This window comes from Rhizophagus irregularis, chromosome 14 (assembly GCF_026210795.1).
Source record: "Rhizophagus irregularis chromosome 14, complete sequence".
Classification (NCBI taxonomy): Eukaryota; Fungi; Glomeromycota; class Glomeromycetes; order Glomerales; family Glomeraceae; genus Rhizophagus; species Rhizophagus irregularis.
The window spans coordinates 749,958-765,025 of NC_089442.1; the positions used below are offsets into that span (position 1 = coordinate 749,958).

At 25.7% G+C, this 15,068-nt stretch overlaps 3 protein-coding genes across 3 annotated transcripts; 1 reads left to right on the top strand and 2 right to left on the bottom strand.

Annotated features, from left to right (window-relative positions):
• Window positions 1–3,909: 3,909 nt before the first annotated feature.
• On the bottom strand, window positions 3,910–5,585 carry OCT59_005865 (uncharacterized protein; the record flags this gene model as incomplete). Its single annotated transcript, XM_066140897.1, has 3 exons — window positions 4,506–5,585; window positions 4,000–4,411; window positions 3,910–3,929 (listed from the first exon to the last, which is right to left on the bottom strand). The coding sequence occupies exons 1-3, from the start codon at window positions 5,544–5,546 to the stop codon at window positions 3,910–3,912; spliced, it is 1,473 nt and encodes a 490-aa protein (XP_065997740.1). The 5' UTR covers window positions 5,547–5,585.
• A 2,053-nt stretch (window positions 5,586–7,638) lies between these two features.
• OCT59_005866 (uncharacterized protein) lies at window positions 7,639–7,926 on the bottom strand (the record flags this gene model as incomplete). Its single annotated transcript, XM_066140898.1, has 1 exon — window positions 7,639–7,926. The coding sequence occupies one exon, from the start codon at window positions 7,924–7,926 to the stop codon at window positions 7,639–7,641; it is 288 nt and encodes a 95-aa protein (XP_065997741.1).
• A 3,215-nt stretch (window positions 7,927–11,141) lies between these two features.
• OCT59_005867 (uncharacterized protein) lies at window positions 11,142–11,945 on the top strand (the record flags this gene model as incomplete). Its single annotated transcript, XM_066140899.1, has 3 exons — window positions 11,142–11,241; window positions 11,332–11,357; window positions 11,868–11,945. 3 exons carry the CDS (start codon window positions 11,142–11,144, stop codon window positions 11,943–11,945), a joined length of 204 nt encoding a protein of 67 aa, XP_065997742.1.
• Window positions 11,946–15,068: the final 3,123 nt, after the last annotated feature.

Here is a 15,068-nt window from a genome sequence, read left to right on the forward strand (position 1 = left end):
GCAGATTTTGAAAGTTCAGATGAAAATTTAGATAATGATTTTGATTTTAATGAAAATTTACTTGGTAAATAAGTTGTTATTATTACTAATTATATTTAACTTAATATTTAATATAGCTTTTTTTATTTTTTTTAGATTCTCCAGCATCATCTCATATGGTAATATCTTTATTTTACTTATTTGATTTTTCAGTTATTATAATTTTTATTAATTTTTATCGTAAATTTTATTAGTTTTATATTATAATTTATTAATTTTAATTGTAAATTTTATTAAATAATTTTTATTGATTTTTAAATAAAATTTTTATTGATTTTTAACGAAATTTTTAATGATTTTTAATGAAATTTTTAGTGTAATTTTTAATTAATTAAATGATTTAACAATATTTTATATAATTTTATCAACTTTCATTATTTTAGGTTTCGCAAAACCAAGATAAAGCAGTATATTTTGAAACCAGGGAGAATGAGACGTCAGAACAGCCTATTCCTATTGACCCCGTTCTTATTGACATTACAAATGAAGCTTCATCACAAGAGAGAGTTACAAACCATAAAATATTAAGAGAAGCTGCTCGGCGAGACCTTGAAAATTATACTGAAAAGATGGTTAACCAAATGAATAAGGGAAAGAAAAGACCAAACAACTATGAAGTTGGAGATTTAGTACGAATCTCTGTTCCAAAAATTGATCGCTTTGGTACTGACCGACCTATGCTCCCATGCAAAATCCTGGAAAAAATTAATAATCAATATCGGTTAGGTTCTCAATTTGGAGTCATTAATGTCTTCTATTCAGCAGGAGAAATTAGCCCCCTTGGTGTTAACCAATTTCCGGAACTTGAAATAATACCTACAAGTACAATTACTGTTAGAGAGGCTGCACGTCTCCAAAATATAGGTTCAACCACAGGTACAATATGTAATTGTAAAGGAAATTGCAACAGTAATAGGTGCTATTGTAGAAAAATGGGAAATAACTGTGGAAGCAGATGTCATGGTGGTCGACAATGCCAAAACAAAAATGAAGTTAATTAAGTAAGTAAAATTTTACTATCTGTTTATTATTTTTATTATATAATTATCATTCGTAATAATAGTATTTTTAAAAAAATTGTATATTTAGAGTATTTACCAAAGAATAATTAAAGGAAGAGATTGTATAAACTTTTAGTTCATTTGAAAAATAAAACAATAAAATTTCTTAATTTGATGAATAAAAAAGTACCAATTGTAATTAAAAGAAATTGCGTCAGACGACAGCTGACTTGCGTCAGATGACAGCCAACGCGCCTCAGTTGTCAATTATTAACTGACGCGCGTCAAGTGTCGATTTACATCTGACGCGCGTCAGCTGCATCTGACGCAAATCGACACTTGACGCACAACATATATATTGAAGATTTTTTTTGAGGATTGTTAAAATTATTAAAGAAAAAATGACTCCATATCAGTGTATATTGAAAATTTACGAGAAACTCAACCAGAATATGTTGTTCCTTATCCAAAACTATATGAAGATAATATGAACTTCGAGGAAAAGTTCCGATTAATGAATGAAGCCACAGAAAGATCTAAGCGAGTTGGTGACAGAGTCCTGTGGTTAGTTAATTTGTTTTATCTAGGACAATTGTTGGAACGACAAACTAAAGATAATAAGCAACGAAACTATTATCGACAACAATTAACGGAACATTACCGAACTATTGTCACTCAAATGTTCTATTTATTCGAATATCTGGGAGTCGAACAAATCATGCGCACGATCCGAATAACGCCCACATTACTCCGAGAGGTTAGCCAAACCGAATTTCAGAAATTGGTAACTAAGGCTCTTCAAATTTTCAACGGAGTTGAAAACTTGAGCGGGGAGTGATGTTACGCAGTAAATTGTTACGCAGCAATCACGTGATATAATTGAACCCGTGATGCCGATCAATGTAGTAGATGTCGAATATGTTCGATATGTTATATATGTCCGATATATAGAATATATGGTATATAGGGAACATATAGAATAAATAGTATATATAGATAATATAGTATATATAGGGTATATAGCATATATAGCATATATAGTATATATAATATGTATAGCATATGTAGCATAAATTTAATATATTAGATATTATTTTTCTTAGTAAAAATTTGTTATAAAAAGACAGTGTAAATGCGCATTAAAAAAAGTTCAGTTCTTTAGAACAGTTCTTAAAAATCTTTAATAAAATTAATTAAAACCCATATACCCTTTATTTTCGTGTTGTTATTTCTTATACACTTTATTTTTATTCATTGTCTGTATTTGGTTAGTTTAATCCCTTACCATATTCGCATTTGATCGGATTTTTGTTAAGATTTACATTGAATTAATTGAATTAGTATAAGATCTACGCCGATCCTATTAATTTCCGACCCTACCGATCCTTCTGCTTACACTAAATATACCGCTTATTTTTAAGCACACAAAGAACTGACACATAACAATATTTTTTTTTTTCGGTTTTTTTCCAACCGATTCTTTTTTTAAAAATTTTTCATTCTTTTCACCGTTTAGATTTGGTTTTTTTTTCCAAAACCGAAAAATTATTATTTTTTTTTTTATTAAATAATCTTTAAAACTTGTATTATTTTTTTCGGTCTTTTCTTTTTTTTTAGACCATATTATTAATTTTTTTTTAAAATTTTTTCTCGGTCTTTTTGGTCAGAATTTTTTTCGGTACTAACTTCTAAACCGATTTCTTTCTTTATCCTTTTTCTTTCCCCCAAAATTTTTTTTTCTTTTTCTTTCGAATTTTTTTTATTTTTTCTTTCTTTTTCCTTTTCGGTTTCTTTTTTCAACCCAATTTTCCTCTTTGTTCCTCCTACAAAATTTTTTTTTCGTTTTTATTTTTATGATTTTATTTTTGTTATTTTCCAGTTTGGCTTTTTCCCTCTTTTCCTTTTTGATTTGGTTTTTTTTTCTTTCAAACCGAATTTTTTTTTCCCGAATACATTCTTTCGCCATTTAGGTTTGGATCGGTGATCAGATCAATATTGCGGAATTGCCTTTTTTCCCGATTCTTATAATAATATTTTTTTGTATCAAACTCAATAATTCAATAATAGACTAACATAATTAATTAATTATTTATTTTTTGTAACAATAGATTGTTATAATTAATTTTCGGGAAAATTTTTTTTTTAATATTAATTAGTGAGATATTTTTTTTTCTAGAGGATGTAATTTTTTTTAATGCTACAATGAAATTTTTTGAGATAAAAAAAAAAAAGATTTTTTTTGTAATAATGTAACAATAAACTATTTATACAAAATTGTTTTTGTAATGAATTTATAAATTTCAACAGTACTGCAACATTTGTTTCGTGTGATAAATAAAATTTGCATTTAATATTAATATTTCATATACTTTATAACACTTGCACACAATTCATTGTTATTTGTATAATCATATAAATTGTGTAATTTATTACGTTTATTTCCTACTAATGGCATCATAATAATAATAAAAACTTATTCACACTACATGGCAAATAAAATATAAGTGTGTTATTACTCTCTTACTTGATGGGCAAGTATCATCCCCGGCGCGATGTGACAGGTTACGCCTAGTGATGATAAAATTATTTTTGAAAAATCAAGTTTAAAAATTCAGTATAAATTCCGCATCACAATATTCATTCCGTATACATATAGATTTATTATAGGGATTTAATCGCTGTTCACGATATTACGTAATAAATGTATGAAATTATGAATCAAGTGATTTATTAATATAAAAGTTTGGTTTACTATCTCTAGGACTACATTATCAGTTATGTTGAAATTTTCTTGGTTTAATCTTAACCATTAATTCCGTACAAACATTAATAAAATCAGAAGTAAATTTTAATGGAGAATTCATATCAACTAATTCAACATCATATTTTCTATAAATTAAGATTAATAAACATTTTAATTCTATAATTGCTAATTTTCTTCCAGGACAAATTCTAATACCACCACCAAATATAGGAAAAGTATTCTTCATTTTTTTCTTTTCAAGTAAATATTTATCACTTTCTTCAATTCTATAAAATCTATCAGGATCAAATTTTTCAGGTTCAGTCCAATAATCTTTATGTTTCATTAATGCTGAAGCAAGCATTTGAAAAGTAGTTCCTTCTGGCCAATCATAACCTCCAATATTATCATTTTGAGCATTTACACGACCAATAAAAAAAGCTATAGGAGAATGACGATATACTTCTTTTGTAACTGCATCACAATATTCTAATTCATCAAGATCTTTATTTGTTATTGGTCTTGTTAAATCATTACCAAGAACTCTATCAAATTCTTGTATCAATCTTTGTTTCACTTCTGGATAATGTCCAAGATAATATACAACAAAGCAAATAAAATTCGCTGTCTATGATTTTTAAAAAAGATTTTAAAATTAATTAAATTTGAAAGCAAATATTTTTAAATAAAAAAAATAAAAATAATTTATTTTAAATACTTACGGAATCAGTACCTCCGACCATTGCTTCGAGTATATTACTAAAAATTTCTTTATCAGTCATTGGTCTTAATAAATCAGCGTCGTCAACATGTTTCACAGCGTTGATATCACGTGATGTATTCGCGGTTATGAATGACGTTAACATATCATGACGAAGTGGTTGATCTAATGGTGTATTTTCAATCTCAATCCTTCTTTCTTTAACAATAGTATATAATTTATCAAATAAATAATCTTTATTTTTCAATAATTTCTTAGCTTTTCCACGAATAAATGGAATATAATTACGACTAAACTTATTAAAAGCGAAAAAATAAAACATTCCTGCTAAATAAGTTTCAATTGATTCAATAAATTTATTCGATTCATTTAAATTTTCATTTAAAGAATTATTATTATTATTGTTGATTAACATATTATAATAAGAAGCTATAGCATCATTTTTTGTTCCAGTAGAAATTTTAAAAATCATTTCATTTGTAAATCTACGCATCCATTTTATAAGATCCAATTCATAATCATCACCAAGTTTATTCCAATAAGAATCCATTTCATTCCATAAATCATTTGTCCATTCAATAGCTTGATAATTAAAACTTGGAGTCATTATTGCTTGACTAAAAAATTGACGATTATATTTCCAAGATTTAAGATCATTATTAAATGCTACTCCTATACCATCAAGTCCATATTCAGCGAAACCTTCAGTATTATGTAATCTATTAGGATATTTAGATTTTTTTGAAGGTATATTCATATTTTCAATTAAATCAGGTCTACATAATATTATTAAACGTTGACCTGCTAAAATTATTTCATACATATCACCATATTTTTTATGTAATGATAATAACCAATTATCAACTCCATAACCAATTTGTTGATATGCATTACCAATAATTGGAAGTGGAAATGGACCTGGTAAAGGGTTAGGACGAGTAAAATAACGATAATAAAAATGTGTTACATAGATAATTGAAGAAATTATCAATAGAGAAGGGATATTAGAAATTTCAAGAGATGAGATAATTGTAGTAATCATGTTTTTTTTTTTAAAAGGTAAAATTGATAATTGTGAATTAAAAAAAAAAATTTATGGGAAAAATTCGACTCTTATATATGTAAAAATAAAGGTTAGATTATAATTAAAATAGTAAAAGGTAAAAAATCAAAAGTTTCGTTTGAACTTTTGAAGTACCAATAAAATTAGTACCAATCGCATTTTATCCTGAGTATTGAGTATAATAAAAGTATATACAATAATACCAAAATTGGTATTATATTTAATTAACGGAAAATTTTATTTTTAAATCCTTGAAAATCACGATATGCATTAACAATTAAAGTTATAATAATTTCGGGTGAAAATACACCCGATAGTGTTATTTATTGATTATGTAGTTTCGCTAACATTCCTTGAATAAGAATCTTTATTTAGAAATTTTATGATGGAATGATTACACTAGTGAAACTAGTGAATTAAATGATTTTTTAATACTTACCTTAATTGGAAATTCCACGTTTTATGCAGTGAAAAGTTAATTTTACGTTTCAAAGAAATATTTTTATTGTATCAATAATTTCTTTTGTGAGGATAAAACAGGTATTTTTATTGTATCAATGATTTCTTCTGCGGATAAACAGATATTTTTATCGTATCACTAATTTCTTTTGCGGATAAACAAAGAAAAAGTGCATAAAATGTAAAAAGGGAATTTTACCTGCTAAACTTCATTTCTCCGAGATTTCCGGCACTTACCAAATAAATCGAATAATTTATTAATTAATGCCACGTAATTTTTAATTGTGTAACATAAAAACCTGTAACATGCCTGCGCCCAACCAATCCTTTTTTTATTATGGTTAAATTTGATTCCGGAAAAGTTATCCTTTTTGGGATAGTATGAATGACCGCAGCAGATCGTACTGAAAAAAATTTTCGAGTCAACCGCAAACGAATTGGAATCTGGCGTGGCGTCAAATAAAAGTAAAAAATTATGTAAAAAAAATTATTGTAAAAATCAAAATTATTAATGATCGACATAAACTTACATCGAAATTACGCATGAATATTTTACAGTTGACTTGCGGATCACGAAATTAATGTTTTGTTTTATTATTCCTTTTTTTTTCCAAAATTTTTTTTGTATTTTTTTTTTTGTAATATAGATTAGTATTATACATATATACATGTATTGTTATTTATGGATCGAGCTACGACAGACGTCTTCTTTTTCTGATTCATTATTTATTTATTTTTTCACTAACTTTTTTTTTCCGGTAATATTTTATGATATACATCAAAAAATTATAGGATGACTTATGTGTAATAGTTATTTTGTGGGGAACTGTGGATATCAATGGTTTTCATGGCGCAGCCGTGAAAATCATGATATTCCTCTGTGACTCCGTGATATAACTGGTTTATATCACGGTATCCGTACCATAAAGCCATTTAATATACTTATTTTGACTAATATTGATAGACTTTTTACCCATTTTTTTTACCACCCGTGAGAATATCAAGATTTTAACTAGGAACCATGGGATAAATCTAAATTACTTGACTCAAATAATCTGTGTTAGATGAAAGTAATCAGGTACAAATTAAATTAAACAACAGTTAATTAGTTATAACATTATTTATTAGTTCTGAAAGTTAAATTAATTTTAATTACGTAATATAATGTATTGTTATGTCAAGTTATAACTAATACTTTCACGAATTTTACAAAAATTTTTTTTTACCATTGATATCCGATTTCGATCAATAAAAACTACCGTGTATCTAATATTCTTCATAGTTCATATGAGTCAAAAAAAAAAATATTTAAATATTGAACGCTTGTATATTTATCACGTGATAAACTTATTTTGGAAATGAATTTCCGATTAAAAAAGCGCATCATTCACAATGAAAAAAACGAAACACAATGTTTCCTTTTTCAATTATAACCGTTCCTTATTTCCCTAGAATTGAATTCATGTAATATTTGCTTATTTAATTGTTTATAATGTTGTATCATGTAACATTTTAATTATTATGTTGTAAAATGTTAAAAAAATTTTGTAATCTGAATAAGCTTTGAAAATAGAATAATTTTTAATTTTTTATAATAATAATGTACATTACTTTATGTAATTGAGTCAATATCATCATCTTCTTTCATAAAATAATGTGCATTAATAATTTTAGAAACCACAGTATTAACATTATCTTTCTTATCTCTAGTATGTTCAATTATTCTACTAATTCCTAAAGCAATTAATCCTAACAATCCTTTAGTTAAATAAACACTATTACTAAGTAATACGGCAACTATATAACCTTCTAAAAGAATAATTATAATAAGTGAGGTTGTGTATGCTATTCTTATAAAATTTATTAATCTTTGACATGATTTTTTTAAACAATGATACATAATTAGATAAAAACAAATTATGTTGATATAAATAAAAATAATAAAATATATAATATATAAAGTTATTATACAATTTATTTCCTCAAATTTCTGAGTACAAGTCGTAGGTGGTCGATCAAATGTTTATTTCTTACATTTCTTCCTATAGTAATAGAAAATAATGAGATAAAAGGAAGTGTAAAAATCCAGAAAGGTGCGGTCTTTTTTTTCTTATAAATTTGCCCTATAAAAAAATTGGATACGTTTTTTATAAAGTTTTTATACGATTTTTTTTCCTTAGAAATAACGTATCATAATAGGATACGGAAAAATGCACAATTCCGTATCACTAAAAATATGGTTTGGATACGGAATTTGCACGGGATTTATATGGAATTTACATGATTTGATCACTGATTTTATCACGAAATTTATACGATTTGGTCACTGAATTTACTATTTGTATTACAGTTTACTATAATTGTATTTACATAAATCTAATTTTACTTTATTAAATTAAATAAAAAATAAAAAATAAACAAAGTACAGATACATTATGAAAATTCCCTCCTTATTAAAACCAAAATTATCTATAAGTTCAGGTTCATTTGGAGTCAAACAACCTAAAAGAACAAAAAAAAGATTGGAAACAAAACCCCCCCTCATATAGTATCTGCAATCGTTCAAGTCACCAAAGGTCAGCATTCCTACAAAAAAAGAAAAGAACTCCAGAATGTCTGACCTACATAAAAGAAAAGAATTATGAGGCGTCTAATGAAAAAGAAACCAAAACAACAAAATAAATCCAAAACTGACCTACAAAAAAAGAAGACTCCGAAGCAACAAAACTGAAACAACCTACAAAAAGAAAAGAATCTGAACCTAACTTACAAAAAAGCAAGAAAATTAGAACTGACCTAAAAAAAGAGAAAAATCCTGAATCATCCTACAAAAAGAAAAGGACTCCCAAACTGATCTACAAAAAAGAAAAAAGAAACTGAATATTCTTACAAAAAAAAACCTGCTGGCCTATGAAATTAAATAAAAAAGAAAGGGGAATAAAGAATAAACCAAAAAAAATATTTTTTTAAAAAAAGGGGTAACGAAGTTAGGAAAGTTAAAAAAAATTTTTTTTTAAAGGGAGGACGTCAAAGTTAGAAAATAAAAAATTTTTTATAGAGGAAATAGAAATAGAAAGAAGAAATTTTTTAAAAAAAAAAGAAGAGTGGGAATAAAAGAAAAAATTTTTTTTTAAGGGAGTGACGAAAAAAAATTTTTTTTCAAAGGAGTGACGAAAAAAAAAATTATTTTTAAAAGGGGGTGACGAAGAAAGAAGAAAAATTTAGAAAAAATAACAAAAATAAGACAAGAGAAAGAGAAAGACAGAAAGGAAGATCGGAAGATCAAACTCATCAAAGTATTGAAAGTAAGGGTTTATATAAAAACAAAAAACGTATCATAACAAAACAATAAACAATCATGTGATCTTGTGTTATGATACGGGATTTTTGTCTAAAAATATTAAGTTTAAAAATTCCGTATACATTCCGCATGATTAATTTTTTCCGTATACATTTCTTATACATTGGTTTTTTTAAAAAATGTTCAAAAATGAATTGCTTATTAAATATACGGAATTTGTATATGGAATCTATAGAAACGTACAAAAAATGTATACAAAACGTATCCTTTCCGTATACATATTTCTTATAGGGTTGTAAACTACATATTAATCCGATTATATTAATAAGAGAAAATAAGAACCACTTAATTTTCTCCAAATTTGATTGTGTTGAATAATATATATAATTATAATATGGTGGAAAAGCGAACACGAAGAGTACCATAAGACAATCATCGATTATATTTATTATTTGAAATCGATTTCCATCTTTTGAGGAACGATCAAAGAGTAATATGATTAAAAGTGGTGTCAAACCATTTACTAAAAACTCGAAAACATCCTGACTTGGATCATATTTGGAATTATCATTTTGAGCAAGAACGGGATTGGATATTATGATAATCGTAATGATTATAATGATTTCTCGCATTATGAAATTTTGAAAATTGTGCAAGTAAAATTTTTGTATTATATGATGTATACATTTTAATAAAATGTTTTATTATATATATATCTTGAATTCTTGATTACTTAATCCTTTTAATCATATTTATAAATGAATTCGATGAAACTGTCGGATTAATTGAAAATTTCTTCAATAATAATAGTACAAATATGTTTAAAAATAAAATATGTCTTTGTGTATTGTTTGTTAAAGGGATTTTTTGTTACATAATTTATTGTTTATGTAAAACGTAATGATTTAAATAATTTCTTGTTATAAAGCAATTTAATGGGATCTTCATCACATATGATTAAATAGGTAAAACAAAGTGTCTCTTTATAGTATATAACGAATGTACATGTATTTACTTACCAAAATAGAATGAAATTACCGTTGAAATAATATAATAAAAACGGAATTTTAATTTTGGTTATTAACCCAATCAAAAAGATCAAAAATGTATAACAAAATAAAATATTAAATGGAAATTTCTTATATTCTTATTTAAGTTCGTTTAATGATCGCGCTGACGGGCTGTGTCATATAAATGAATATCCGGCTGACCCCAGTAAAAAATTTTTTGAAATTCTGGGTTTGGTTTTTATTATTATTTAGTCTTATACTAAACACATTCTACACTTGAGACCTACACCATTATTTATTATATTTATTATTACAATTCCTACATGTGCGCGTCGGGCCTTTTTTAGAATCACCAAAATACACAAAGTCAGGTGATTTCCGCAGCTTATCAATTGATGAACGTAATAGTCGTAATACGTAACAAAATGGTAAAAACGAAGAAGATTAACATAACATCAAGACAAAAGTTTTTTTCATAAATACTACTAACAAAAAAACAAGGAAATATACGAAATTGATTATAAATCAACATTTCCTAAAAATATTAATGAACGTGCTACACTTGATTCTTAATTCCACCATAGAGTTTAATACGTGAAATACTGAAATATGCAATGATAGCTGATCAGCAAACGATTACCTCACTAATTCACACCCATGTGATTGAAGTCAGATTTTGACCTGCATGCACTTTGTAATCATGCTTTGCTAATTAATAAAAAAGTTACTTTCTCTTTTTTTTTCGTACTTTAATAAATATAACTTTTCCATAACAATATTATATACATATTCAAAATATCTGAAATGAATGAATTGTTTAAGTGGATTGATGAAGCTATTGCTAAAAAGCATATTAAACATTACGAATATAAATATTTCAAAAATATTCAAGAAATTGGTATAGGTGGGCGGTGGCTTTGGAAAAGTTTTATCGTGCGAAATGGAAAAATTCGTATCAATATTTTGCGTTAAAAATCTCTTAATATTGATGAAGGTACTATCAAGGAGCTCGTTCATGAGGTATAAAATATGTATTGGTAAATAAATAATTTATATTTTATGTATAATTTAAATAGATCGAACTTCAACGTGAAGTTACTTTCCATAATAACATTATTAGCTTTTATGAAGTTTACTATTTCAGATCAAGGTAATTAATTAATAAAATATTTTTTTTTAAAAAAATAATGTGTTTTATTATATTACAATCAATTTAAAGTGATAAATTCTTTATTATTCTAGAGATCAAAGTAACAGCATTAAGAAATTATCTTTTAGTAATGGAATACGCTGATGGGTGTTCCCTTAACAATTATTTCAATTATTTGAAAGAAAATTTCGAGAATCTTACATGAGAAATTAAACTTAAACTTGCTTTTCAGTTGGCTAGTGCCGTGTCATGCTTGCATGATGAAGACATAATACATCGTGATTTGGTAATTCATTCAATTTATTGATGAAATAATTATTACATCAATTATATTATTTTATCTTAACGTCAACAATTTATATTTTATTTTCTTATTATAGCATTCTTATAATGTTTTAGTCAATCAAGATACTATTAAATTGGCGATTTTGGATTGTCAAAAAGAATTGAAGCATTGACTAAAAAGAAAAAAGATTTATTTGATGTAGTTCCTTATATGGAAAAAGTTCAGTAATAGATCTTATTCTTTAAATGAGAAGAGTGACGTATACAGTGTGGGCGTACTTTTATGGGAAATATCATGTGGTAAACCACCTTTTTATGTGAAAGGAGAGTCATATGATTGTAGTTTAGTCTTCCAAATTATACAAGGTCATTGTTCCTGATACTTCCTATTGAATATGTTAAGTTTTATACTGGTTTGTTGGATATTTTTTTATTTATTTATTTATGAAAATGGTATTTTATAATTGAAATTTTGATTTTTTTTTTATAATGCTGGGACAACTACTCAGATAATCGGACATCTATTTAAGAAGTTGTTGAAAGATTAAATGCAATGATTTATTAAAAAAATAAAAATGTTGATAAGAAAACTGATCAAATAACAAATGAAAATATCAGATATAGTTTTAAATAGTATTGAAGAATCATCACATGGGGAATTATCTCAGATTATCCAAAAATTCGATAAAGTTAATAATGAAATTCGCGACATCAACAAGTAATCAAATTATTAGCCAAAATATTTTTACCAGAAAATGATTTAAGCGTAATAGTTAATAATATTACAAAATTTATATTTGAAATGCTAAATAATAGAAATCGTTATTCATTAAAAAAGAAAGTTCTTGATTTTCTAATCAAGATTATGCAATTTTTTTTTTACTTGGAATTTTTAATTTTTATGGAATTGAAACAATTGGAAGTAGTAAGATGGCGTTTAAACTATTTATTAATATTTCTGAACAAAATCATATATTGGCATAATATTTAATATTTTGTCAGCTATTGTTATAATTATGGATATGGAACTTTACGAAATGATTCATTAGCTTTTGAATATTTTGAAAGATGCAGCCAAGAAAAATTTAGCAGTCGCACAATGTTGTTATGAGTTATCATTATAGTAATGTATTCCTTAGTACTAGAATACTAGATTCAAACCTTTATTTTTACTGGCATAAAAAAGCTGCAAAGAATGGAAATAGAGAGTATATGTAACATTATAGAATTGGAAATGGTGTTAAAAAAGATATTGGTATATACTCAAAATTACTTAGAAGAATTAACGAAAACCAAGTAATTTGTGTAAATTTATTTGTAATCTGCAATAATCTATTTATTAATAAATCATTTTTATTATAAATATAAATGTAAATTTAATTTATAACTAGTGTTCTAAAAGGTCAGGTTTTGAGGTGTATTCAAACTCAACCTGAGTGTATAAGTCATAACTCAGACTCAATCTGACTCAGTTTGGCCCATCAAGTTGTATTTAATATAAAAAAAATTTAAATTTTAATAAATTATTGTCCAAAGTAACTGACTTGGAAGGTCCATGCAGTTTATCAGTTTATGGGTCATCAAATCATGTGACCCAACCTAACCCCTAATTACAAGTTGAGTCAATAACCTGACTCTTTCAGAACACTATTTATAACTATGTCAAATTAATTTACAGATAAATTTCTATAACAAATTAGTACTAAATAGCATTATTAAAATCACTTGTAATGCAACATTAAATGTTATTTTATTTTAATAATATTCAATCTTTAAAGAGTAAAGTTAGATTATTATATATTTTCTCTTTAGTTATAAACTATCAGGAAATTTACTTAAAATATTAAATTTTTTTTTCATTTATTTCATGTAAAATATATATGTAAGGTTTAGTATATTATCTATTTATTGTTACATCAGTTCTTTCAGGTTTATAAAATAAATGATTGCAAGAAATATGTAAGCAGAAGGTTATGGTTACATGAATTATGATGATCAAATTAAATGTGAAGAATCTGCTGAAATTGTATTAGAAGTGACATTTGCAAGCTTGAAATAGGTTTTAGTTAAATGTGAAAGCAACAGCACCAGTAGGTCGGCTTCCCTGTTGTCAATCATGAAAGTATTAATATTCAAATCCTATTATCATTTTGCATTAAAACTCTCATACTGCTCCTCATCTGCATTAAGGTAGAGCTCATTATTTATAATAAAAGGAATTACATTAAAAAGTTTCTGAATGAAATATAATATAAAATTTAAAAATAAATCAAAATAATACCAATAATATAAAATATTCTTATAAAACCTATAGTAAATTTAAAGTAAAACTATTAATTTATCAATATATCTTATACATTGACATTTCATCATTTCTTGAATTTATTCAGTAGGATTTTCATTACATGAGAATACCATAATAGTATAGATATTTTAGAAGTTAGAGGAAAATGTTTTATAATGATGAAAGAGTAATGAAAAGAAAAGAAAAGGAAAAAGCAAGGTCTTATATAAAGAAAAAAATGTGACTTGAAGAACACGTTAAAATTAAGCAAAATAAAATTGTCACAAAAAGATCTGAGTAAAATACATTGATCTGTTCTCATAATCATATTAAGTTTCAAAGATATTTCTTCTTGTAATCTTTCATATTCTTTAATCACCTTTTCATCTGCTTTACCAGAAATTGAAATTTTTTTAAAACAAAGAAATACGATGATTCTTTTTAACAACAGCAATGCATAAAAATGCATTTAATTCAAACCATTCATTCTTTTAGTTCTTTTGCCCAAATAAGACTTTTCTGCCTATTTGTTTTACCTACAAAAGGTTTTTTGCCAATTTAACCATAGAAGCCTTATTTATAAAGTACTTTTTTAAAGTTGACTCACAACTACCAGTGTCATTCCATAAATTCTGGTATACAATGAATTAAAATATGCATATATTGTATTTATAGATTACTAGTTTAGGTTAGCTTTGTTCCGGTAGTGCTATTGATTTGTATTAGGTTTCTTTTTAGCCATCTTTTCATGACAGTTTTAACTGAAATGGATTTGGCTTGGATTTTGATGTTTGTGCAGAATGGAATTTTTGATAAAGTTTACCTTTTTTAGGATGTTACATCTTTTGAATAATAAAGAACCATCTTAAAAGTAATGGTATTGCTTCACTTTGTATGAGATGGAGTAAAGAATAAATTTAACCATTGTTTGTTTAATATACAATTAAGTCGGATTAGTTTTTTTTGTAAAACTAATAAAAATCTTGCCATAAATAATTAATTAAAAGTGCAT